At 46.4% G+C, this 26,933-nt stretch overlaps 1 protein-coding gene across 2 annotated transcripts; it reads right to left on the reverse strand.

The window, feature by feature from the left end:
* Positions 1 to 1,011: 1,011 nt before the first annotated feature.
* LOC129847603 (coiled-coil and C2 domain-containing protein 1A-like) lies at positions 1,012 to 26,654 on the reverse strand. Of its 2 annotated transcripts, XM_055915354.1 has the most exons (20): positions 24,864 to 25,398; positions 23,356 to 23,454; positions 22,994 to 23,121; positions 22,683 to 22,755; positions 22,062 to 22,189; positions 21,807 to 21,906; positions 21,365 to 21,537; positions 20,428 to 20,541; positions 19,458 to 19,516; positions 17,169 to 17,285; positions 12,531 to 12,604; positions 11,586 to 11,644; positions 11,174 to 11,325; positions 10,009 to 10,099; positions 9,608 to 9,763; positions 8,637 to 8,774; positions 8,364 to 8,490; positions 6,647 to 6,723; positions 6,526 to 6,573; positions 1,012 to 3,947 (listed from the first exon to the last, which is right to left on the reverse strand). In XM_055915354.1, exons 1-20 carry the CDS (start codon positions 25,381 to 25,383, stop codon positions 3,915 to 3,917), a joined length of 2,466 nt encoding a protein of 821 aa, XP_055771329.1. In that variant the 5' UTR covers positions 25,384 to 25,398; the 3' UTR covers positions 1,012 to 3,914. The 2 variants fall into 2 exon arrangements, with proteins under 2 accessions (XP_055771329.1, XP_055771330.1); XM_055915355.1 differs by lacking the exons at positions 1,012 to 3,947; positions 6,526 to 6,573; positions 6,647 to 6,723; ... (6 more) ...; positions 12,531 to 12,604; positions 17,169 to 17,285 and adding an exon at positions 17,315 to 19,192 and having other exon boundaries at positions 24,864 to 26,654.
* Positions 26,655 to 26,933: the final 279 nt, after the last annotated feature.

Here is a 26,933-nt window from a genome sequence, read left to right on the forward strand (position 1 = left end):
CTGAGTTATATACAACGTTATAAACCTCTCTGTATAGATTGTACTGTAGTAATCTCTGCAGCTAGACTGTACTATAATCCTCTGTATAGATAGTCCTCTGTGTAGACTACTATAATCCTCTTTGTATAGACTTTCCCATAGTCCTCTCTATATAGACGGTACTATAGTCCTCTCTGTATAGACTGTACTATAATCCTCTCTGCAGCTATAGACTGTACTATAGTCCACTCTGCAGCTATAGACTGTACTATAGTCATCACTGTATAGACTGTACTATAGTCCTCTCTGTATAGACTGTACTATAGTCCTCTCTGTATAGACTGTACTATAATCCTCTCTGCAGCTATAGACTGTACTATAGTCCTCTCTGTATAGACTGTACTATAATCCTCTCTGCAGCTATAGACTGTACTATAGTCCTCTCTATATAGACTGTACTATAGTCCTCTCTGTATAGACTGTACTATAATCCTCTCTGCAGCTATAGACTGTACTATAGTCCTCTCTGTATAGACTGTACTATAGTCCTCTCTGTATAGACTGTACTATAATCCTCTCTGCAGCTATAGACTGTACTATAGTCCTCTGTGCAGCTATAGACTGTACTATAGTCCTCTCTGTATAGACTGTACTATAGTCCTCTGTGCAGCTATAGACTGTACTATAGTCCTCCCTGGAGCGGTATACTGATTTATAGACTATAGTCAGTCTAGAGTAGACTATAGTCTATAGAATGTACTATAGAGACTTGACTAGCGGTATACTGATTTATAGACTATAGTCAGTCTAGAGTAGACTATAGAGTCTATAGAATGTACTATAGAGACTTGACTAGCTGTATACTGAGCTATATATGATAGTCAGTCTAGAGAGATGATATAGACAATACTGGTGTCTGGAGATGTGATCTGGAACCTCCACTGACTGGTAGTTCATCAATCACTCTTACACTTACACACACACACACACACACACACAAATACATTAAACAAACACAATATACAGGCGTAATTGATTCTGATATTTTAATCCAACCATGATTCCCCTCCCAAGACATTTGACCACATCATTATAATGCCAGTTAATAGTTCATTATCCATCACCTTTGGACACACACACACTTCCTTCATTTAAAAATAGAGCCATAGTCAATGCTGTGTATATAATATATTAACAGGTCTATACTGACTGATTGCCAACAATGGATACATTTTTTTAAAACATAAAAAAAAAAAAAAAAAAAAAACAGTGCTGATCTGGGATCAGTTTAGCCACCCGGACTGGGGGACTGGGCCTGTATCCACAAAGCTTCTCAGAGCAGCAGTGCTGATCTGGGATCAGTTTAGCCTTTTAGATCATAATGAATCAGATTATATGGACAGGTTGGGACCGGATCCTGGATCAGCACTGCCTTTTAGATCATAATGAATCAGATTATATGGACAGGTTGGGACCTGATCCTGGATCAGCACTCCAAGTCAGATGCTGTGGATAGGGAGACAGATCCCACTACAGTAGGCTACTAAACTACTGTTGTAGTGTATAGAGAGAGAGAGAGAGCAAGAGAGAGAGACTGATAGGGGTACAGGAGGAGACCTCAGGGTGTCTGGGTCTATAGAGGGGTACAGGAGGAGACCTCAGGGTGTCTGGATCTATAGAGGGGTACAGGAGGAGACCTCAGGGTGTCTGGGTCTATAGAGGGGTACAGGAGGAGACCTCAGGGTGTCTGGGTCTATATAGGGGTACAGGAGGAGACCTCAGGGTGTCTGGGTCTATAGAGGGGTACAGGAGGAGACCTCAGGGTGTCTGGGTCTATAGAGGGGTACAGGAGGAGACCTCAGGGTGTCTGGATCTATAGAGGGGTACAGGAGGAGACCTCAGGGTGTCTGGATCTATAGAGGGGTACAGGAGGAGACCTCAGGGTGTCTGGATCTATAGAGGGGTACAGGAGGAGACCTCAGGGTGTCTGGATCTATAGAGGGGTACAGGAGGAGACCTCAGGGTGTCTGGATCTATAGAGGGGTACAGGAGGAGACCTCAGGGTGTCTGGATCTATAGAGGGGTACAGGAGGAGACCTCATGGTGTCTGGATCTATAGAGGGGTACAGGAGGAGACCTCGGGGTGTCTGGATCTATAGAGGGGTACAGGAGGAGACCTCGGGGTGTCTGGATCTATAGAGGGGTACAGGAGGAGACCTCGGGGTGTCTGGATCTATAGAGGGGTACAGGAGGAGACCTCGGGGTGTCTGGATCTATAGAGGGGTACAGGAGGAGACCTCGGGGTGTCTGGGTCTATAGAGGGGTACAGGAGGAGACCTCAGGGTGTCTGGGTCTATAGAGGGGTACAGGAGGAGACCTCAGGGTGTCTGGGTCTATAGAGGGGTACAGGAGGAGACCTCAGGGTGTCTGGATCTATAGAGGGGTACAGGAGGAGACCTCAGGGTGTCTGGATCTATAGAGGGGTACAGGAGGAGACCTCAGGGTGTCTGGATCTATAGAGGGGTACAGGAGGAGACCTCAGGGTGTCTGGATCTATAGAGGGGTACAGGAGGAGACCTCAGGGTGTCTGGATCTATAGAGGGGTACAGGAGGAGACCTCAGGGTGTCTGGATCTATAGAGGGGTACAGGAGGAGACCTCGGGGTGTCTGGATCTATAGAGGGGTACAGGAGGAGACCTCAGGGTGTCTGGATCTATAGAGGGGTACAGGAGGAGACCTCGGGGTGTCTGGATCTATAGAGGGGTACAGGAGGAGACCTCGGGGTGTCTGGATCTATAGAGGGGTACAGGAGGAGACCTCAGGGTGTCTGGGTCTATGGAGGGGTACAGGAGGAGACCTCAGGGTGTCTGGGTCTATGGAGGGGTACAGGAGGAGACCTCAGGGTGTCTGGGTCTATAGAGGGGTACAGGAGGAGACCTCAGGGTGTCTGGGTCTATAGATGACGTCATAGTGACATGACGCAAGCCTAATTGATGACATCACAATAGGCTAAATATCATCCTATAAGAAGGGTCCTTTTAAACGGGCTCCCAAACTCCGTACCATAGAATTACAATGAATAGAGAAACTATATCCCAATTCAAAGACAATCCAGTGGGTTTTACAGCTATAGGTCTGTTCTACACAAATTCTAACCCTGTACTCTTCAATTTAACCCCTGGGGTACCTCCTCTCCTCACTTCCCTGAATGAGGCGTCTCCATGGCAACACTAGTGTTAGCTAATCCCTCATTATAGAATATAGTTCCCGTTTCCGTGTAGTTCCCAAATCACACGGCACCAAACAGGCCAGATTACAGTAATCTGGGAATAGTGGAGCAGACAGATTAGATTAAGGTCATTAACATCGCACGCACGCACACACGCACGCACGCACGCACGCACGCACGCACACACACACGCACTGTGGAGACCAGGAGTTACACACACCACTCTCTGAACAGAGGGAAAGACAGAGAGCCATTGAAGGACTTTAAAGAATATAGTGAAGGCGGCAGCGTTTTAATAAATCGGTAGTGTTTTTGTTTTCAAGTGCAAATAAGCCTTTCTCTGTCCTGCCCTGCATTCTGTCTTCATGTCACTATCAATCTCACAGTTCCCATTCTGCCGTGTATCTCAATGGTGCCCTATTCCCTATATTAGTCCCCATGGGTCCTGGTCTGAAGTAGTGCACTATATAGGGAATAGGGTGCCATTTGGGAGGCAGGCCTGGTATTATTCAAAATGGTTCTTCGTCCTAACTGATTGAATTAATGACAATACAAAGTGAAGAACAGAGTAAAAGGGAGAGCATTAGTGGAGGAGGCAAAGAGGAGCAGAGGAGTGGCAGGAAGATGTTGAAGGTGATTGGCTGTGTGTGTGTGAGTAACATAACAGTAGTCCAGCCAACTCTCCAGTCCCTCTGTCCTCTTCTTCTCAGACCATGCGTTTCCTCTTGAGAGATTCCAACTGACGAATGGAGAGAGAGGGGGGGGTGAGATGGGGATAGAGAGGAGAAGGGGAGTGAGAAGAGACAGGGAGAGAAGGAGTGGAGGTAAAGGAGGATAGGAGTGGAGGTGAGGGAGGATAGGAGTAGAGGTGAGGGAGGATAGGAGTAGAGGTGAGGGAGGATAGGAGTAGAGGTGAGGGAGGAAAGGAGTAGAGGTGAGAGAGGAAAGGAGTAGAGGTGAGGGAGGAAAGGAGTAGAGGTGAGAGAGGAAAGGAGTAGAGGTGAGGTAGGAAAGGAGTAGAGGTGAGGGAGGAAAGGAGTAGAGGTGAGGGAGGATAGGAGTAGAGGTGAGGGAGGATAGGAGTAGAGGTGAGGGAGGAAAGGAGTAGAGGTGAGGGAGGAAAGGAGTAGAGGTGAGGTAGGATAGGAGTAGAGGTGAGGGAGGATAGGAGTAGAGGTGAGGGAGGATAGGAGTAGAGGTGAGGTAGGAAAGGAGTGGAGGTGAGGGAGGGAGGATAGGAGTGGAGGTGAGGGAGGAAAGGAGTGGTGAGGAAGGAGAGGCGGTGAGGGAGGAAAGGAGAGGAGGTGAGGGAGGGAGGATAGGAGTGGAGGTGAGGGGGGAAAGGAGTGGAGGTGAGGGAGGAAAGGAGTGGAGGTGAGGGAGGAAAGGAGTGGAGGTGAGGGAGGGAGGATAGGAGTGGAGGTGAGGGAGGAAAGGAGTGGAGGTGAGGGAGGGAGGATAGGAGTGGAGGTGAGGGAGGAAAGGAGTGGTGAGGGAGGAGAGGCGGTGAGGGAGGAAAGGAGAGGAGGTGAGGGAGGGAGGATAGGAGTGGAGGTGAGGGAGGAAAGGAGTGGAGGTGAGGGAGGAAAGGAGTGGAGGTGAAGAAGGAAAGGAGAGGAGGTGAGGGAGGAAAGGAGGTGAGGGAGGAAAGGAGTGGAGGTGAGGGAGGAAAGGAGAGGAGGTGAGGGAGGAAAGGAGTGGAAGATAGGAGTGGAGGTGAGGGAGTGGAGAGGAGGGAGGGAAGGAGTGGAGGTGAGGGAGGAAAGGAGAGGAGGTGAGGGAGGAAAGGAGAGGAGGTGAGGGAGGAAAAGAGAGGAGGTGAGGGAGGAAAGGAGAGGAGGTGAGGGAGGAAAGGAGAGGAGGTGAGGGAGGAAAGGAGTGGAGGTGAGGGAGGAAAGGAGTGGAGGTGAGGGAGAAAAAGGAGTGGAGGTGAGGGAGGAAAGGAGGTGAGAAAGGAAAGGAGGTGAGGGAAGAAAGGAGTGGAGAGGAGGGAGGGAAGGAGTGGAGAGGAGGGAGGGAAGGAGATGGGGAGAGAGGAGGGCAAGAGGTATGTGTTAGATACAATTCAAACTAAATTATATTACACATCACATAGTGCTCGTATACACGATGTGGTCCGATGACTTCAGGCTGTTTAAACAGGCAGTCCAGTTCTGATCTTTTGACACTAACTGGTCTTTTTGTATTTTTATTTTGACCAGTCAGATCAGATCTTTTGCCAATAATTGGTCAAAAGATCAGAATTGGGCTGCCTGTGTAAACTCAGACAGAGTCAAATATACACTCATATGTACAGATGATTAGGTATATCCATCTAGTACCAAGTCAGACCCCTTTGCCTCCAGAACAGCCTAAATTCTTTGGAGAATGGAATCGTTGCTAACGTAATGTCAGGAAAACATTCCCCACACCATTACACCACCGCCCCCAGTCTGTACCGTTGACACCAGGCAGGATGGGGCCATGGACTCATGCTGCTGATGCCAAATTCCGACTCTGCCATCAGCATGATGCAACAGGAACCAGGATTCATTGAACCAGGCAATGTTTTCCCACTCCTCCGTATTGGTGATGGCGTGCCCACTGGAGACGCTTCTTCTTCTTTATAGCCGATAGGAGTGGAACCCAGTGTGGTCGTCTGCTGTAATAGCCCATCAGTGACAAGGAGGGGCGAATTGTGCGTTCCAAGATGCCGTTCTGCACACCACTGTTGTACTGCGCCGCTATTTGCCTGTTAGCTTGCGCCAGTCTTCCGTTTTCCACCCACAGGACTGCCGCTGACTGGACGTTGTTTGTTTGTCTCATCATTCTCGGTAAACCCTAGACACTGTCGTGTGTGAGAAGCCCGGGAGGTCGGACATTTCTGAGATACTGGAACCGGCGTACCTGGTACCAACAATCAAACCACGCTCAAAGTCTCTTAGGTCACTTGTCTTGGCCATTTTAACGTTCGATGGAACAGTAACTGAATGCCTCAATGCCTGTCTGCCTGCTTTATATAACAAGCCACACTGTCTGTAGGAGCTAACCATGTCGGTGTACCTAACACTGTCTGTAGGAGCTAACCATGTCGGTGTACGAGGTGGTGTACCTAACACTGTCTGTAGGAGCTAACCATGTCTGTGTACGAGGTGGTGTACCTAACACTGTCTGTAGGAGCTAACCATGTCGGTGTACGAGGTGGTGTACCTAACACTGTCTGTAGGAGCTAACCATGTCGGTGTACGAGGTGGTGTACCTAACACTGCCTGTAGGAGCTAACCATGTCGGTGTACGAGGTGGTGTACCTAACACTGTCTGTATATAACAGTGTTTACCTCAGTCTCCACCATCTTCAGCCGTCCTAGAGCGTCCTTAGCAGCATCCTGAATAGGCAGAGGGACAGACACGTTACACACAAACATGCGATAACACACACAACCCTGACCCTTTGCTCACCCTGTTGCCTTGGCTGGAAAACTTCTTCACTGACTCAGCAAGTCCCTGGGCGAAACGCTGCAAAATATTCTCATACTCTACAGACAGACAGAGACAGAGACAGAGACAGACAGAGAGAGAGAGAGAGACAGAGAGAGAGAGAGAGAGAGAGAGAGAGAGACAGAGAGAGAGAGACAGACAGACAGACAGACAGACAGACAGACAGACAGACAGACACAGACAGACAGACAGACAGACAGACAGACAGACAGACAGAGGGAGAGGGAGAGGGAGAGAGAGAGAGAGAGAGAGAGAGAGAGAGAGAGAGAGAGATGGATGAGGGAGATCAGAGAGAGAGAGAGAGAGAGAGACAGAGAGATGGAGGGAGAGAGCGAGAGAGAGGGATGGATGGAGAGCGAGAGAGAGGGATGGATGGAGAGCGAGAGAGAGGGATGGATGGAGATAGAGAGAGGGATGGATGGATGGATGGAGATTAGAGAGAGAGAGGGAAGGAGGGAGAGAGAGAGAGGGATGGATGGAGAGCGAGAGAGAGGGATGGATTGAGAGCGAGAGAGAGGGATGGATGGAGATAGAGAGAGAGGGATGGATGGAGATAGAGAGAGAGGGATGGATGGATGGATGGAGATTAGAGAGAGAGAGGGAAGGAGGGAGAGAGAGAGAAAGAAATATATAGATGAGTATGCTGGTGTTCATATTTCTTTGTGTATGAATATGCTTCTGTAGTGTCACCTGACAGTAGAGTAGCTGGTCTTTCTGCCACTGCAGCCTGTGTGTGTGTGTGTGTGTGTGTGTGTGTGTGTGTGTGTGTGTGTGTGTGTGTGTGGTGTGTGTGTGTGTGTGTTACCTGACAGTAGAGTAGGGGAGCCTCTCTCTAACTGGGCTTTCTGCCACTGCAGCCTGTGTGTGTGTGTGTGTGTGTGTGTGTGTGTGGTGTGTGTGTGTGTGTGTTACCTGACAGTAGAGTAGGGGAGCCTCTCTCTAACTGGGCTTTCTGCCACTGCAGCCTGTGTGTGTGTGTGTGTGTGTGTGTGTGTTACCTGACAGTAGAGTAGGGGAGCCTCTCTCTAACTGGGCTTTCTGCCACTGCAGCCTGTGTGTGTGTGTGTGTGTGTGTGTGTGTGTGTGTGTGTGTGTGTGTGTGTGTGTGTGTGTGTGTGTGTGTGTGTTACCTGACAGTAGAGTAGGGGAGCCTCTCTCTAACTGGGCTTTCAGCCACTGCAGCCTGTGTGTGTGTGTGTGTGTGTGTGTGTGTGTGTGTGTGTGTGTGTGTGTGTGTGTGTGTGTGTGTGTGTGTGTGTGTGTGTGTGTGTGTGTGTGTGTGTGTGTGTGTGTGTGTGTGTGTGTGTGTGTGTGTGTGTGTGTGTGTGTGTGTGTGTGTTACCTGACAGTAGAGTAGGGGAGCCTCTCTCTAACTGGGCTTTCTGCCACTGCAGCCTGTGTGTGTGTGTGTGTGTGTGTGTGTTACCTGACAGTAGAGTAGGGGAGCCTCTCTCTAACTGGGCTTTCTGCCACTGCAGCCTGTGTGTGTGTGTGTGTGTGTGTGTTACCTGACAGTAGAGTAGGGGAGCCTCTCTCTAACTGGGCTTTCTGCCACTGCAGCCTGTGTGTGTGTGTGTGTGTGTGTGTGTGTGTGTGTGTGTGTGTGTGTGTGTGTGTGTGTGTGTGTGTGTGTGTGTGTGTGTGTGTGTGTGTGTGTGTGTGTGTGTGTGTGTGTTACCTGACAGTAGAGTAGGGGAGCCTCTCTCTAACTGGGCTTTCTGCCACTGTAGCCTGTGTGTGACCTCCTTGTGTTGCTGTACCAGGTCAGACGGAGGATCCCGCCTACTCTTCCTATAATCACCAATCTGACGGACACACAGGGTGATTGACATCATCTTAGACCAATCACAGCATAGATTGGCTACCTCCAATTCTGAACAGATCTAGATGAAACGTCCCCACGGAGAGGAGGAGAGGGAAATGAAGGGAAGTATAGAGAAGGAAAACACACCTGTCTCTCCAGTCTCTCCTTGTCGTAGTGCAGCAGACTGAAACTGTGGAGTTTATACTGGGGAGGAGAGTGGCTGGACTGGTTAGACTGCTTGTTCCTCCCATTGTCACTCTTTGGTTTGGAGCGAGGAGAGGGGGCCTGGGGGGGGGGGGGACGGGGGGACTTCAGTTAGACTGGTATCAATATAACATGTTAACTCTGACAGAGACTTCAGTTAGACTGGTATTAATATAACATGTTAACTCTGACAGAGACTTCAGTTAGACTGGTATTAATATAACATTTTAACTCTGACAGAGACTTCAGTTAGACTGGTATTAATATAACATGTTAACTCTGACAGAGACTATACCCCTTCTAGTCCTGAACACTCCAAAAGGTAGGTCTCTCTCCCCCTCCCCTCATCCCTCTCTCCCCCTCCTCATCCCTCTCTCCCCCTCCCCTCATCCCTCTCTCCCCCTCCTCATCCCTCTCTCCCCCTCCTCATCCCTCTCTCTCCCTCCCCTCATCCCTCTCTCTCCCTCCCCTCATCCCTCTCTCCATCTCTCTCTCCCCTCACCCATCTCTTTCTCACTCCCCTCATCCCTCTCTCTCCCCCTCCCCTCATCCCTCTCTCCCTCCCCTCATCCCTCTCTCTCTCCCCTCATCCATCTCTTTCTCTCTCCCCTCATCCATCTCTTTCTCACTCCCCTCATCCATCTCTTTCTCACTCCCCTCATCCCTCTCTCTCCCCCTCCCCTCATCCCTCTCTCCCTCTCTCCCCTCATCCCTCTCTCTCCCTCCCCTCATCCCTCTCTCTCTCACTCCCCTCCTCCCTTCCTCTCTCCCCTCATCCCTCCCTCTCTCCCCTCATCCCTCTCTCCCCCTCCCCTCATCCCTCTCTCTCCCTCCCCTCATCCCTCTCTCCCCCTCCCCTCATCCCTCTCTCCCCCTCCCCTCATCCCTCTCCCCCTACCCCTCTCTCCTCTCACCTGTTGTTGTCTCTCTCTGTCGGGGGTGGTGATTGGTACAGGGTCTAGGACCAGCCATTTCTCTGTGGTGATCTGAAGCTGTGCTCCTCCCAGCGGCTCCCGAATCTTTACCCTCACCTCCAGCTTACCCCCCGTAGCCTTACGACCATCCAACACCTAGCACAACACAGTTAGACAGACAGAGAGAGAGACACAGAGAGAGGGGGGGAGACAGAGAGAGGGGGGAGAGAGGGGGGGGAGACAGAGAGAGAGACAGAGAGAGAGACAGAGAGATAAGAGACAGGCAGGCAGAGAGATGTCTATGTAAATATGTGTGTGTGTGTGTGTGTGTGTGTACAGTATCTCTGTGTTAAAAGTGTGTGTGTGTTAAAAGTGTGTGTGCGTGTCAAAATTGCTTTTACCTCTATAATCTGTCTGATGTCACATTGGTTCTCCAGTGAGTCCAGCTTCAGCTGAGCGTTCCCCAACACTTTGTCCCCCTTGAACAGACCCCTACACACACACACACAAACATTAATATCCCCAAAGGTCTATTGAAGCACCGGTGCGTCAAACTAAGTGACATAATAGAAAAATATCCATCATAATCTGTCAATTTAAGATAGAGATTTGTTTTCTATTTAATTGGATGCGTCTCAATCCACCTATGGCGGCCGTCTGCATCGGCGGTGGAAGGTGACCGAGCTACAGAGGTGTTTGTCAGACCATGAGACATCGGCGGTGGAAGGTGACCGAGCTACAGAGGTGTTTGTCAGACCATGAGACATCGGCGGTGGAAGGTGACCGAGCTACAGAGGTGTTTGTCAGACCATGAGACATCAGCGGTGGAAGGTGACCGAGCTACAGAGGTGTTTGTCAGACCATGAGACATCAGCGGTGGAAGGTGACCGAGCTACAGAGGTGTTTGTCAGACCATGAGACATCAGCGGTGGAAGGTGACCGAGCTACAGAGGTGTTTGTCAGACCATGAGACATCGGCGGTGGAAGGTGACCGAGCTACAGAGGTGTTTGTCAGACCATGAGACATCAGCGGTGGAAGGTGACCGAGCTACAGAGGTGTTTGTCAGACCATGAGACATCAGCGGTGGAAGGTGACCGAGCTACAGAGGTGTTTGTCAGACCATGAGACATCGGCGGTGGAAGGTGACCGAGCTACAGAGGTGTTTGTCAGACCATGAGACATCAGCGGTGGAAGGTGACCGAGCTACAGAGGTGTTTGTCAGACCATGAGACATCAGCGGTGGAAGGTGACCGAGCTACAGAGGTGTTTGTCAGACCATGAGACATCGGCGGTGGAAGGTGACCGAGCTACAGAGGTGTTTGTCAGACCATGAGACATCGGCGGTGGAAGGTGACCGAGCTACAGAGGTGTTTGTCAGACCATGAGACATCGGCGGTGGAAGGTGACCGAGCTACAGAGGTGTTTGTCAGACCATGAGACATCGGCGGTGGAAGGTGACCGAGCTACAGAGGTGTTTGTCAGACCATTTCCAGCTACAATAGTCATTAACACAGACCTCAATCTGCATGTATTAACCAGGTCTGGTGTGTGTCTGTGGATCTCACCCCTTGTGGATGATGTCAAACTTGATGCCTTTGGCCTGGACGACCCTCTTGAAGCCTCTGTGTTGACGGTTGATGTTCAGGTTAAACTGCTCTTTAAACTCTGGACTGTTGCTGTTCTTCACTGTACTGGTCTTGTCCCTCTGGGCCTCTTCCTGCACACGCACACACACACACACACACACACACACACACACACACACACACACACACACACACACACACACACACACACACACACACACACACACACACACACACACACACACACACACACACACACACACACACACACACACAGAATATTTGAGTGGATCTAAGTGGAAATGTGTGCATGCAAAATGGTTGTGTGTGTATGCGTGTGTGTGTGTGTGTGTGTGTGTGCGTGTGATTGTGTATTGAGTGTGAGTCTTACCGCACTAGGAAAAGGAAACTCAAAGCGCACACTGGTGTCCAGATCACCGGCAGAGACTCCTGAGAAGAGGGGGATGAGAAGAGAGAGATCAGAAGAAGGAGATTAGAAGAGAGGGCGATTCAGGAGAGGGACGATTCAGGAGGGGGGATTCATGAGAGATGGGGATTCAGGAGAGAGGGGGATTCAGAAGAGAGAGGGATTCAGAAGAGAGAGGGGGATCAAGAAGAGAGAGGGGGGATTCAGGAGAGATAGGGATTCAGGAGAGATAGGGATTCAGGAGAGAGAGGGGGGATTCAGGAGAGAGAGGGGGGATTCAGGAGAGAGAGGGGGGATTTCAGGAGAGAGAGGGGGGATTCAGGAGAGAGAGGGGTGATTCAGGAGAAAGAGGGGTGATTCAGGAGAGAGGGGGGTGATTCAGGAGAGAGGGGGATCAAGAAGAGAGAGGGGGGATTCAGGAGAGATAGGGATTCAGGAGAGAGAGGGGATTCAGGAGAGTGAGGGGATTCAGGAGAGTGAGGGGGGATTCAGGAGAGAGAGGGGGGATTCAGGAGAGAGAGGGGGGATTCAGGAGAGATAGGGATTCAGGAGAGAGAGGGGATTCAGGAGAGTGAGAGGGGATTCAGGAGAGAGGGGGGGGGGTCAGGAGAGAGAGGGGGGATTCAGGAGAGATAGGGATTCAGGAGAGTGAGGGGGGATTCAGGAGAGAGAGGGGGGATTCAGGAGAGAGAGGGGGGATTCAGGAGAGAGAGGGGGGATTCAGGAGAGAGGGGGGGGGATTCAGGAGAGAGGGGGATTCAGGAGAGTGAGGGGGGATTCAGGAGAGAGAGGGGGGATTCAGGAGAGAGAGGGGGGATTCAGGAGAGAGAGGGGGGATTCAGGAGAGAGGGGGGGGGGGGTCAGGAGAGAGGAGTCAGAAGGAGGCATATAAAGTTCAAAACAACACACCTGAGGGAGCAGGTAGATTGATGCCCTTCACGATGTACAGCGTCATCTCATTGGCTGTCAGGTCAGGATACATTCTACAACAGACAGAGAAGACAGATTACTTTCCTCCTGCTTTGTATATATGTGTATGTGTGTGTAAGAGATTTATTTTTATACGAATGTTAATTGTATGGCATTGTGGTATTAATATGGTAGTAACAGTATAGTACTTGACAGTGTTGAAGGTCCTCAGTGTGATATTAATATGGTAGTAACAGTATAGTACTTGACAGTGTTGAAGGTCTTCAGTGTGATATTAATATGGTAGTAACAGTATAGTACTTGACAGTGTTGAAGGTCCTCTTCTCAGTGTGATATTAATATGTTAGTAACAGTTTAGTACTTGACAGTGTTGAAGGTCCTCTCCTCAGTGTGATATTAATATGGTAGTAACAGTATAGTACTTGACAGTGTTGAAGGTCCTCAGTGTGATATTAATATGTTAGTAACAGTATAGTACTTGACAGTGTTGAAGGTCCTCAGTGTGGCATTAATATGGTAGTAACAGTATAGTACTTGACAGTGTTGAAGGTCCTCTCCTCAGTGTGATATTAATATGGTAGTAACAGTATAGTACTTGACAGTGTTGAAGGTCCCCAGTGTGGTATTAATATGGTAGTAACAGTATAATACTTGACAGTGTTGAAGGTCCTCAGTGTGATATTAATATGTTAGTAACAGTATAGTACTTGACAGTGTTGAAGGTCCTCTCCTCAGTGTGATATTAATATGTTAGTAACAGTATAGTACTTGACAGTGTTGAAGGTCCTCAGTGTGATATTAATATGTTAGTAACAGTATAGTACTTGACAGTGTTGAAGGTCCTCTCCTCAGTGTGATATTAATATGGTAGTAACAGTATAGTACTTGACAGTGTTGAAGGTCCTCAGTGTGGTATTAATATGGTAGTAACAGTATACTACTTGACAGTGTTGAAGGTCCTCTCCTCAGTGTGATATTAATATGGTAGTAACAGTATAGTACTTGACAGTGTTGAAGGTCCTCAGTGTGATATTAATATGGTAGTAACAGTATAGTACTTGACAGTGTTGAAAGTCCTCTCCTCAGTGTGATATTAATATGTTAGTAACAGTATAGTACTTGACAGTGTTGAAGGTCCTCAGTGTGGTATTAATATGGTAGTAACAGTATAGTACTTGACAGTGTTGAAGGCCCTCAGTGTGATATTATTATGTTAGTAACAGTATAGTACTTGACAGTGTTGAAGGTCCTCTCCTCAGTGTGATATTAATATGGTATTAACAGTATAGTACTTGACAGTGTTGAAGGTCCTCTTCTCAGTGTGATATTAATATGTTAGTAACAGTTTAGTACTTGACAGTGTTGAAGGTCCTCTCCTCAGTGTGATATTAATATGGTAGTAACAGTATAGTACTTGACAGTGTTGAAGGTCCTCAGTGTGATATTAATATGTTAGTAACAGTATAGTACTTGACAGTGTTGAAGGTCCTCAGTGTGATATTAATATGTTAGTAACAGTATAGTACTTGACAGTGTTGAAGGTCCTCTCCTCAGTGTGATATTAATATGGTAGTAACAGTATAGTACTTGACAGTGTTGAAGGTCCTCTCCTCAGTGTGATATTAATATGTTAGTAACAGTATAGTACTTGACAGTGTTGAAGGTCCTCAGTGTGGCATTAATATGGTAGTAACAGTATAGTACTTGACACTGTTGAAGGTCTTCTCCTCAGTGTGATATTAATATGGTAGTAACAGTATAGTACTTGACAGTGTTGAAGGTCCTCAGTGTGATATTAATATGGTAGTAACAGTATAGTACTTGACAGTGTTGAAAGTCCTCTCCTCAGTGTGATATTAATATGTTAGTAACAGTATAGTACTTGACAGTGTTGAAGGTCCTCAGTGTGGTATTAATATGTTAGTAACAGTATAGTACTTGACAGTGTTGAAGGTCCTCAGTGTGATATTAATATGTTAGTAACAGTATAGTACTTGACAGTGTTGAAGGTCCTCTCCTCAGTGTGATATTAATATGGTAGTAACAGTATAGTACTTGACAGTGTTGAAGGTCCTCTCCTCAGTGTGATATTAATATGTTAGTAACAGTATAGTACTTGACAGTGTTGAAGGTCCTCAGTGTGGTATTAATATGGTAGTAACAGTATAGTACTTGACAGTGTTGAAGGTCCTCAGTGTGATATTATTATGTTAGTAACAGTATAGTACTTGACAGTGTTGAAGGTCCTCTCCTCAGTGTGATATTAATATGTTAGTAACAGTATAGTACTTGACAGTGTTGAAGGCCCTCAGTGTGATATTATTATGGTAGTAACAGTATAGTACTTGACAGTGTTGAAGGTCCTCAGTGTGATATTATTATGGTAGAAACAGTATAGTACTTGACAGTGTTGAAGGTCCTCAGTGTGATATTATTATGGTAGTAACAGTATAGTACTTGACAGTGTTGAAGGTCCTCAGTGTGATATTATTATGTTAGTAACAGTATAGTACTTGACAGTGTTGAAGGCCCTCAGTGTGATATTATTATGTTAGTAACAGTATAGTACTTGACAGTGTTGAAGGTCCTCAGTGTGATATTATGTTAGTAACAGTATAGTACTTGACAGTGTTGAAGGTCCTCAGTGTGGTATTATTATGTTAGTAACAGTATAGTACTTGACAGTGTTGAAGGTCCTCAGTGTGATATTATTATGGTAGTAACAGTATAGTACTTGACAGTGTTGAAGATCCTCAGTGTGATATTATTATGTTAGTAACAGTATAGTACTTGACAGTGTTGAAGGTCCTCAGTGTGATATTAATATGGTAGTAACAGTATAGTACTTGACAGTGTTGAAGGTCCTCAGTGTGATATTATTATGGTAGTAACAGTATAGTACTTGACAGTGTTGAAAGTCCTCTCCTCAGTGTGATATTAATATGTTAGTAACAGTATAGTACTTGACAGTGTTGAAGGTCCTCAGTGTGATATTAATATGGTAGTAACAGTATAGTACTTGACAGTGTTGAAGGTCCTCAGTGTGATATTAATATGTTAGTAACAGTATAGTACTTGGCAGTGTTGAAGGTCCTCAGTGTGATATTATTAAGTTAGTAACAGTATAGTACTTGACAGTGTTGAAGGTCCTCAGTGTGATATTGTTATGTTAGTAACAGTATAGTACTTGACAGTGTTGAAGGTCCTCAGTGTGATATTAATATGGTAGTAACAGTATAGTACTTGACAGTGTTGAAGGTCCTCTCCTCAGTGTGGTATTATTATGGTAGTAACAGTATAGTGCTTGACAGTGTTGAAGGTCCTCAGTGTGATATTATTATGGTAGTAACAGTATAGTACTTGACAGTGTTGAAGGTCCTCAGTGTGATATTATTATGTTAGTAACAGTATAGTACTTGACAGTGTTGAAGGACCTCAGTGTGATATTATTATGGTAGTAACAGTATAGTACTTGACAGTGTTGAAGGTCCTCAGTGTGATATTAATATGTTAGTAACAGTATAGTACTTGACAGTGTTGAAGGTCCTCAGTGTGATATTAATATGTTAGTAACAGTATAGTACTTGACAGTGTTGAAGGTCCTCAGTGTGATATTATTATGGTAGTAACAGTATAGTACTTGACAGTGTTGAAGGTCCTCAGTGTGATATTAATATGTTAGTAACAGTATAGTACTTGACAGTGTTGAAGGTCCTCAGTGTGATATTATTATGGTAGTAACAGTATAGTACTTGACAGTGTTGAAGGTCCTCAGTGTGGTATTATTATGGTAGTAACAGTATAGTACTTGACAGTGTTGAAGGCCCTCAGTGTGATATTATTATGGTAGTAACAGTATAGTACTTGACAGTGTTGAAGGTCCTCAGTGTGATATTAGTATGGTAGTAACAGTATAGTACTTGACAGTGTTGAAGGTCCTCAGTGTGATATTAATATGGTAGTAACAGTATAGTACTTGACAGTGTTGAAAGTCCTCTCCTCAGTGTGATATTAATATGTTAGTAACAGTATAGTACTTGACAGTGTTGAAGGTCCTCAGTGTGGTATTAATATGGTAGTAACAGTATAGTACTTGACAGTGTTGAAGGTCCTCAGTGTGATATTAATATGGTAGTAACAGTATAGTACTTGACAGTGTTGAAGGTCCTCAGTGTGATATTAATATGGTCGTAACAGTATAGTACTTGACAGTGTTGAAGGCCCTCAGTGTGATATTATTATGGTAGTAACAGTATAGTACTTGACAGTGTTGAAAGTCCTCTCCTCAGTGTGATATTAATATGGTAGTAACAGTATAGTACTTGACAGTGTTGAAGGTCCTCAGTGTGGTATTAATATGGTAGTAACAGTATAGTACTTGACAGTGTTGAAGGTCCTCAGTGTGGTATTAATATGTTAGTAACAGTATAGTACTTGACAGTGTTGAAGGTCCTCTCCTCAGTGTGATATTAATATGTTAGTAACAGTATAGTACTTGACAGTGTTGAAGGTCCTCTCCTCAGTGTGGTATTAATATGTTAGTAACAGTATAGTACTTGACAGTGTTGAAGGTCCTCTCCTCAGTGTGGTATTAATATGGTAGTAACAGTATAGTACTTGACAGTGTTGAAGGTCCTCTCCTCAGTGTGGTATTTGGGGACAGGTTGGCCCTTGGCGTGGGCCGTCTTCAACACCTCAATGTTCTGCATACACTCCTCTGCCAGCTTCTCAAACCTGACAACAGCAACACACACGCACATTACACACACACAGTACACACAGGGTTCACACACACCAAATGGGGGTAGATGTTGTCATTGGCGGGGTTGAATGTCTATTTCACCAGCCACGTTGGCGGGTGGTCACACAGAGCATTTGGGAACTGTTTTTTTCATCCAAAACCCACATGTAGAAGAAGTTGGTGGAATTGACAAGGCTACTGACGTGTGACTTTGTCTTCGTGTTTCTTGGCCAGTTAAAATGTTTTGTTCACACGCCAGGTTGTTTTTCATTGTTGGTTTGAGTTTGCTGAAACTGTCCGCTGCTAGGAAGACGTCGCAGTCTGAGAGGTTTTTCCCGTCACAGACAAGCCAGTGCCATGGTTACCGTGGTAACGGCCCGTCCCTTAAAAGGACCGGCTGACAATTTCTGTCTCGCCTAATGATTGTGCTTGATCGAGCACGGATCACTTCAAAAAACGTATTCATCAGCTTTTTTGCCACTTATCATTAAAACACTCAAATACTTTAAATTGTTCTCCTAGATTTATTTGTGTGCTTCTACATTTCTACTTAGAAACAGATGATGTACCCCATGTAAAACACATCAGTGTAGAGCCTGAACTACATATTAAACAACCCATATCACGCAGCATTTTGTGGCAGGGCAGGCACCTGTTGATGTTCAGTTGTAGAACTGTTTATCTGTTTTTACAATAGTATCTAAATGATTTATTTTAACATACATTGGTTAAAAGACGCAGGTTACAAAAATGAAATGGAATTAAGAAATATACCACATTACTTCTTACTGGTGATGAATTTATTGTTTTAAAACATTACAAAACATGCTCATCTGTTACTATTTTTGGGGTGTAATTATGGAGCAAAAAATATTATAGCTGATAAAAAAATCTGAGTGGCTGGTGGAACAAAACGTTACATTTCCCACCCTGATTCACACGGTACACACACAGTGAAGATGGCATTTCCCTAAATTCAATGCATCTTCACTTATATTTGTTACATGTGTGTTACAGTAGTTGGGCCCATATTGTATCTTACTCTTCAAACATGCCATGGTGTATGTGTATCCTCAACTTCACACTCAACAGTTTCAAGTGTTTGTCTGTCAATTTGAGTGTGTTCAGGTGTGTTGACCACACCTACTAATTGACCAAACCCCTATTTGGCCACGCCCACGAAATGGCCACACCCACAGAATGGCCACGCCTACAAAACGGCCACGCCTGATCCTAATTATTGTGTGTCTCTTTACCGAGTGTTTCTGAACCGTGTGGGAGGAACGAGGTAGATCTATACATACCGTGCGGGAGGAACGAGGTAGATCTATACATACCGTGTGGGAGGAACGAGGTAGATCTATACATACCGTGTGGGAGGAACGAGGTAGATCTATACATACCGTGTGGGAGGAACGAGGTAGATCTATACATACCGTGTGGGAGGAACGAGGTAGATCTATACATACCGTGTGGGAGGAACGAGGTAGAACTATACATACCGTGTGGGAGGAACGAGGTAGATCTATACATACCGTGCGGGAGGAACGAGGTAGATCTATACATACCGTGCGGGAGGAACGAGGTAGATCTATACATACCGTGCGGGAGGAACGAGGTAGATCTATACATACCGTGCGGGAGGAACGAGGTAGATCTATACATACCGTGTGGGAGGAACGAGGTAGATCTATACATACCGTGTGGGAGGAACGAGGTAGATCTATACATACCGTGTGGGAGGAACGAGGTAGATCTATACATACCGTGTGGGAGGAACGAGGTAGATCTATACATACCGTGTGGGAGGAACGAGGTAGATCTATACATACCGTGTGGGAGGAACGAGGTAGGTCTATACATACTGTGTGGTGTGCAGGTCCGGTCTGTTTTTGAATCTCTTTTTAAACACATAAGTTTTATAATAAATATGTATTGACCTGACTTTTATCATTCCGGTAATTGTTTGAACCTCTTAATGTGCTCTGTGTACTAACGTACGCTCGTGCACACGTACGCTCGTGCACACTTACGCTCGTGCACACTTACGCTCGTGCACACTTACGCTCGTGCACACTTACGCTCGTGCACACTTACGCTCGTGCACACGTACGCTCGTGCACACGTACGCTCGTGCACACTCACACTCAATTGTTGCCACTAACCTGGAGGTCTCGGCCACGCTTCCCATGTGAGTGAACTGCTGGGAGTAACCCAGACATTTCTGTAGAGAGAAACACATCATGTGTTATTAATGTACTATCAACATGTTAGGAGTCTATTATAACGTGTTGTACTGACACACATACATATAAAAAAAAAAATATAAAAATAAAATCTATACAGTATTTAAAATATATATACATACATACACATACACAGTACCAGTCAACAGTTTGGACACACCTACTCATTCCATGTTTTTTCTTTATTTTGACCTTTTTCTACATTGTAGAATAATAGTGAAGACATCAAAACTATGAAATACAACATATGGAATCATGTAGTAACCAAAAAAAGTGTTAAACAAATCAAAATCTATTTTATATATGATGACAGCTTGGAATGAGTAGCTGTCAAAACTTTTGACTGGTACTGTATGTATGTATGTATGTATGTATGTATGTGTGTATGTGTGTATGTATGTGTGTATGTATGTACTGTACATGTATGTATGTATGTATGTATGTATGTATGTATGTATGTATGTATGTATGTATGTATGTATGTACTGTACATGTATGTATGTATGTATGTACTGTACATGTATGTATGTATGTACTGTACATGTATGTATGTACATGTATGTATGTACTGTATATGTATGTATGTATGTATGTATGTATGTATGTATGTATGTATGTATGTATGTATGTATGTATGTATACTGTACATGTATGTATGTATGTACTGTACATGTATGTACTGTACATGTATATACTGTACATGTATATACTGTACATGTATTATGTATGTATGTATGTATGTATGTACGTACGTATAAGGGTTCAATGAGGCATTTATTGTGGTGAGGTGCTATATAAATATATTGTTTTAAATATATGCTGAAGGGGTTGGCTCTTTAATAAGTTGTCATAACAGTGTTAATAAGCATGTCATAAGAGTTGTAATAACCTGGTGCTGCTGTCGGAGGAGCTCCATGAGGCTGCTGTATTGCTCTGAGGAGCGAGGAGAGGAACGAGACCGAGCCAGAGAGTAGTCCTCCTCACTGACTGGAGCGCTGGGGACCTGTGGGAGGAAACGGAAAGGGGAAACCTAGTCAGTCGTACAACGGAACGCTTTCAACCAAAAATGTGTCTTCCGTATTTAACCTAACCCCTCTGAATCAGAGAGAGGAGATGGGGAGATGAGAGGGGGGGAGAGGAGACAGGGGAGAGAGAGACAGATGGATAAATCAATGAGAGAGACAGGAAGAGAGGATGAGGACGAGAGAGAGAGAGGAGTGAGAGATAGGAAGGGGAGTAAGGAGGGGGAGAGAAAGATGGAGGAAGCTGAATGTGTGTGTGTGGGGTGGGGGGGTAAGTGTGTGTGTTTGTGTGGCAGGGGGGGTAAGTGTGTGTGAAATTATATCAAAGGATGAATTTAACACATAACAAATATGTAGACACACCGACACAAAAAGAGAGTGAGAAAGAGAGGTGTGTAGTAGAGGAGGAAAATTAAGTGGAAATAGAGAGATGTGAAAAGTCAACAGCACACACACACACACACACACACACACACACACACACACACACACACGTGTCTTGGTCTCTCCCTGTCCTCTCCATCTGTTCCTGGCTCCTCTCCTGCAGTCTCAATGTCCCCCCCCCCCCCCCCCTCCCCCCCTGTCTCCCCCCCCCCCCCTGTCTCCCTGTCTCCTTCCCCCTCCCTCCCTCCCTGTCTCCCTCCTTCCTTCCTTAACCTTGACACACACAGTCCTTCTCGTGTTGCATAATAAAAAAACTTTCCCCAAAATTCTGGTTGAAGATTTCCTGCTGTATTATTCCCTGCAGAGTCCTGGAGAAGCTGTGAATGTGACAAGTAACCCTCCAGCAGCCCAAACACACACCTTGGTGATGTCTACAGGCAGGCCTCCCTTGGTGGCGCTGATCATCTGGTCCAGTCCTTTAGCGTGTCGGAGATGGACCGCCGCTCCCTGCATGTCCTTCATCTGTTTAGAACGCAGCGCCGCCCGGACGAACGCCTGCCGCCGCAGCAACAGGAAGTCCAACTGCTGCTGGGCTGCACCACAGGAAGAGACGCCACAGGTGGGAGGGGGGTACGTGGTGTGTGTGTGTGTGTGTGTGTGTGTGTGTGTGTGTGTGTGTGTGTGTGTGTGTGTGTGTGTGTGTAGGGAGACATCAGAGTGGCTAATGTAGAGGTGTCAATGGGAGAATGAATTTGTTCATGTCAAGGGATGAATTTAACACATCTATGAATATGTGCACACACACACACACACCACACACACACACACACACACACACACACACACACACACACACACACACCTTTAAGCCCCAGTCTGGAGCCCTGTGTTGTGTTGCCTCCAGAACCTGGTGTGGGAGGGGCCGGGGCTTTGCCTTTCTGGACTGGAGCTCCCACTGCAGGCTGGAGGGGGGGGGGGGGAGAGAGTTAAGTGAACGGAAGTTAAATATTGTAAACATGAACATAGTATCCATATTTTCCCACTTTCCAGAACAATCTTGAGCGTCAAGAAATCTCATGACATCATGTGTGTTAGGGTCATAGGTCATGGTGGTTACCTTGGCCAATTCCCCTGTTTCGTCCTCGTCCTCTGCGTCTGCGTCCTGATTGGCTAGTTTCATGGCCGTCTCCAGGACGCCCATGAAGTTCTGCTGGCTGCTCTCTGTGCCCTGCAGCGGAGGACAGCCTGGCCCACAGTACATAGTAAACACAGAGAACAAAAACATGCTACGGCATACACGCTAAAAACACGCTACGGAGTACACGCTAAAAACACGCTATGGCATACACGCTAAAAACATGCTATGGCGTACACGCTAAAAACACGCTATGGCATACACGCTAAAAACATGCTATGGCGTACACGCTAAAAACACGCTATGGCATACACGCTAAAAACATGCTATGGCGTACACGCTAAAAAACATGATGCTAGCAAGGGCCAGCCTGAGAGGAACAAAGTATATAAATTAAAAACTCTTGTACAACGAATCCATCATATAAACAAACACGGTACAGACTGAACACATACTAGGCTCAAACACCTATTATAGAGGTCACGTGTGGCTCAGTGGGTAGAGCATGGCAGCTGCAACGCCTGGGTTGGATTCCACACGAGGAATAAGAGCATCTGCTAAATGACAGAAATGTACATGATGGAGGCTGCAGCTAAAGGTTACCTGGTGGTACAGGAAGATCAGCCAGGTTGACTGGTCGTCCAGCCTTATGAGACCTGATGGCATCCTGGTATTGCTGTTACACACACACACACACACACACACACACACACACACACACACACACACACACACACACACACACACACACACACACAGAACATTAGTACGACATATCCAAGCAGGTATACATTACAGTGTGTGTGTGAGGCGTTTCTGCTGTTAAAAGCATGGAAGTTTTGGAGTTCTTTCTCATTCTTTGTGTGTGTGTGTGTGTGAACCACCAGTCATTTCTTTGATGTGTGTGTGTGCACCTTGACGATGCGCTGGTGCATGCGTGCCTTGCGGTCGTCTCCTTTGCTCCTGGCCCCCTCTGCTGCAGCTTTGTATCTGTCCATCCTCTGTTGTAACGCTTCCCCTACACTGCCTGGGGCTGGGAGGGCTGTCACACACACACACACACACACACACACACACACACACACACACACACACACACACACACACACACACACACACACACACACACATCTCCACTGAGCGACCTGGCACAAAATGGCTGCCGTGCATCAACCAGATGGGAGCTACACATCGGTGATGGAGAAGGTGATTTCCCCCTTTAGAAAGGCCCTTTATACATCCAATGCATCATTATTATTAATAGTATGTGTGTTACCGGAGTCGGCCACCGGGGGAGCTGCAGGGAGAGCAGCAGGGGAGGGTCTGGAGGAAGACTGGGGAGGAGGAGGAGCTGAACGCTCTACCACTGCATCTCCTGAGGAGAGAGAGAGAGAGAGGGAGGGATGAGAAGAAAGAGGAGTTATACCGTATGGGGGGAGTTGAGATCCGATGTTTAGGGGTCAGGGTGGAATGTACAAAGCGTCTCAGAATAGGAGTCCTGATCTAGGATCAGGTTCCCCATGAAATCTTTTTCATTGTGATCTAAAAGGGAAAACTGATCCCAGATCAGCACTCTCTCAGAGACTGAGACACTATAAATACAGACCCTGGTCTTCTAGTCTCTAACGGGTCTTTAGGGATGAGACTGAGACACTATGAATACAGACCCTGGTCTTCTAGTCTCTAGCAGGTCTTTAGGGATGAGACTGAGACACTATGAATACAGACCCTGGTCTTCTAGTCTCTAGCAGGTCTTTAGGGATGAGACTGAGACACTATGAATACAGACCCTGGTCTTCTAGTCTCTAGCAGGTCTTTAGGGATGAGACAGACACCATGAATACAGACCCTGGTCTTCTAGTCTCGAAAAGGTCTTTAGGGATGAGACTGAGACACTATGAATACAGATCCTGGTCTTCTAGTCTCTAGCAGGTCTTTAGGGATGAGACTGAGACACTATGAATACAGACCCTGGTCTTCTAGTCTCTAGCAGGTCTTTAGGGATGAGACTGAGACACTATGAATACAGACCCTGGTCTTCTAGTCTCTAGCAGGTCTTTAGGGATGAGACTGAGACACTATGAATACAGATCCTGGTCTTCTAGTCTCTAGCAGGTCTTTAGGGATGAGACTGAGACACTATGAATACAGATCCTGGTCTTCTAGTCTCTAGCAGGTCTTTAGGGATGAGACTTAGGAATTATAAATACAGATCATGGTCTTCTAGTCTCTAACAGGTCTTTAGGTATGAGTTCCAAATGGCACCCTATAGGCCCTGGTCAAAAGTAGTGCACTATATAGGGAGTCGGGTAACCTTGAGACTCATATCTCCCTCAATAGCTTTAAGCACCAGCTGTAATAGCAGCTCACAGATCACTGCACATAGCCAATCTGTAAATAGCCCATCCAACTACCTCATCACCATTTGTTACTTATTTTATTTATTTTGCTCCTTTGCACCCCAGTACACTCATCTTCTGCACATCTATCACCCCAGTGTTTCATTTGCCATACTGTAATAATTTTGACACTATGGCCTATTTATTGCCTCACCCCCTTATCCTACCTCATTTTCACACACTGTATATAGACTTTCTCTATTGTATTATTGACTGTATGTTTGTTGATTCCATGTGTAACTCTGTGTTGTTGTTTGTGTTGCACTGCTTTGCTTTATCTTGGCCAGGTCGCAGTTGTAAATGACAACCTGGTTAAATAAAGGTGAAATATATATTTTTTTAAATACAATTGATTTAGGACTCAGGTGTAGTAAGCCAAGCGCACCTGGAGGGGGAGGTAGAGAGCTGAGGTCCACTGGTTCCCCTCTGTCCAACGCCTCTATTACTGGGTCTAGTTTCTGTACAAGGAGAGGAGAGGGAGAGGTGGTGAAGAGGTGGTGAGGGAGAGGAGAGGGAGAGGAGGGTGGGTAAAAAAAGGGGGAGGAGGTAAAGGGGTGGTGGAGAGGGAGAGGAGGTGAAGGGGTGGTAGAGAGGGAGAGGAGGGTGAAGTGGGAGAGGAGGGGAAGAGGTGGTGGAGAGGGAGAGGAGGGTGAAGTGGGAGAGGAGGTGAAGAGGTGGTGGAGAGGGAGAGGAGGGTGAAGTGGGAGAGGAGGTGAAGAGGTGGTGGAGAGGGAGAGGAGGTGAAGAGGTGGTGGAGAGGGAGAGGAGGTGAAGAGGGGGTGGAGAGGGAGAGGAGGTGTAGTCAGGTGGGTGTGTTCCTGTATATTGCCGACATGCCAGAACTCACAATGGCTGGATAGGTCACAGGAGGTTGGTGGCACCTTAATTGGGGAGGACGGGCTCATGGTAATGGCTGAAGTGGAACGGTATCAAATACAAACACATGGTTTCCAGGTGTTCAATGCCATTCCATTAGGTCCGTTCCGGCCATTATTATGAGCCGTCCTCCCCTCAGCAGCCTCCACTGGGATAGGTGTTGAACATATCAGCCAACCACATCATGTGATACAGCAACTTGATGTCAGACTGAGCAGTCGATGATGTGGCACGCAGCTATTGGTTGATGCAATGCAACAGCTGGCACCTAGTCAGACAGGAACACCACCTTGTTCCCTTTTACAACACCACATTCCTGAAGACAATAATGGACTTGTTACTCCGTACATTTTCCCCGACTCCCAAAAGTACTTGTTACCCTTTGAATGCTTAGCAGGACCGGAAAATGGTCCAATTCACACACTTATCAAGAGAACATCTCATCCCTACTGCCTCTGATCTGACGGACTCACTAAACACACATGCTTTGTCCTCTGATCTGACGGACTCACTAAACACACATGCTTTGTTCTCTGATCTGGCGGACTCACTAAACACACATGCTTTGTTCTCTGGTCTGGCCAACTCACTAAACACACATGCTTTGTTCTCTGGTCTGGCCAACTCACTAAACACACACGCTTTGTTCTCTGATCTGACGGACTCACTAAACACACACGCTTTGTTCTCTGGTCTGGCCGACTCACTAAACACACATGCTTTGTCCTCTGATCTGACGGACTCACTAAACACACAGGCTTTGTTCTCTGATCTGGCCGACTCACTAAACACACATGCTTTGTTCTCTGATCTGACGGACTCACTAAACACACATGCGTTGTTCGTAAATTAATTCAAGAGTGTTGGCATGTGTCCCTGGCTATCTGTACACTTAAAAAATACAACTTTTTTTGCTACATATAAAGAATTTGAAATGATTTATACGTTTACTTTTGATAGTACTCAAGTAGTATTTTGCCGAGTGACTTGAGGTATTTTCAATTACGGTAATTTTACTTTAACTCAAGTATAACAATTGGGTACTTTTTCCTCCACTGCCACTACTGTACATCATCCCCCTGGAAAAGTGTGCATGTCCTTCTCATTTAACTTCTACAAGTTTTGCCATACAGGACTTCACTGCTGTCTCGTCTTTCTCTGCCATTTTTTACACGGTTAACGATGACGACGTTGTGGTGGAGTCGACTTCAAAATACTTTAACCCCTAGTGGAGGTCCTTTAACCCCTAGTGGAGGTCCATGGAGGTCCTTTAACCCCTAGTGGAGGTCCTTTAACCACTAGTGGAGGTCCATGGAGGTCCTTTAACCCCTAGTGGAGGTCCTTTAACCCCTAGTGGAGGTCCATGGAGGTCCTTTAACCCCTAGTGGAGGTCCTTTAACCCCTAGTGGAGGTCCATGGAGGCCCTTTAACCCCTAGTGGAGGTCCATGGAGGTCCTTTAACCCCAAGTGGAGGTCCTTTAACCCCAAGTGGAGGTCCTTTAACCCCAAGTGGAGGTCCATGGAGGTCCTTTAACCCCTAGTGGAGGTCCTTAACCCCCTAGTGGAGGTCCTTAACCCC

The sequence above is a fragment of the Salvelinus fontinalis genome, unplaced genomic scaffold (assembly GCF_029448725.1).
Source record: "Salvelinus fontinalis isolate EN_2023a unplaced genomic scaffold, ASM2944872v1 scaffold_0893, whole genome shotgun sequence".
Classification (NCBI taxonomy): Eukaryota; Metazoa; Chordata; class Actinopteri; order Salmoniformes; family Salmonidae; genus Salvelinus; species Salvelinus fontinalis.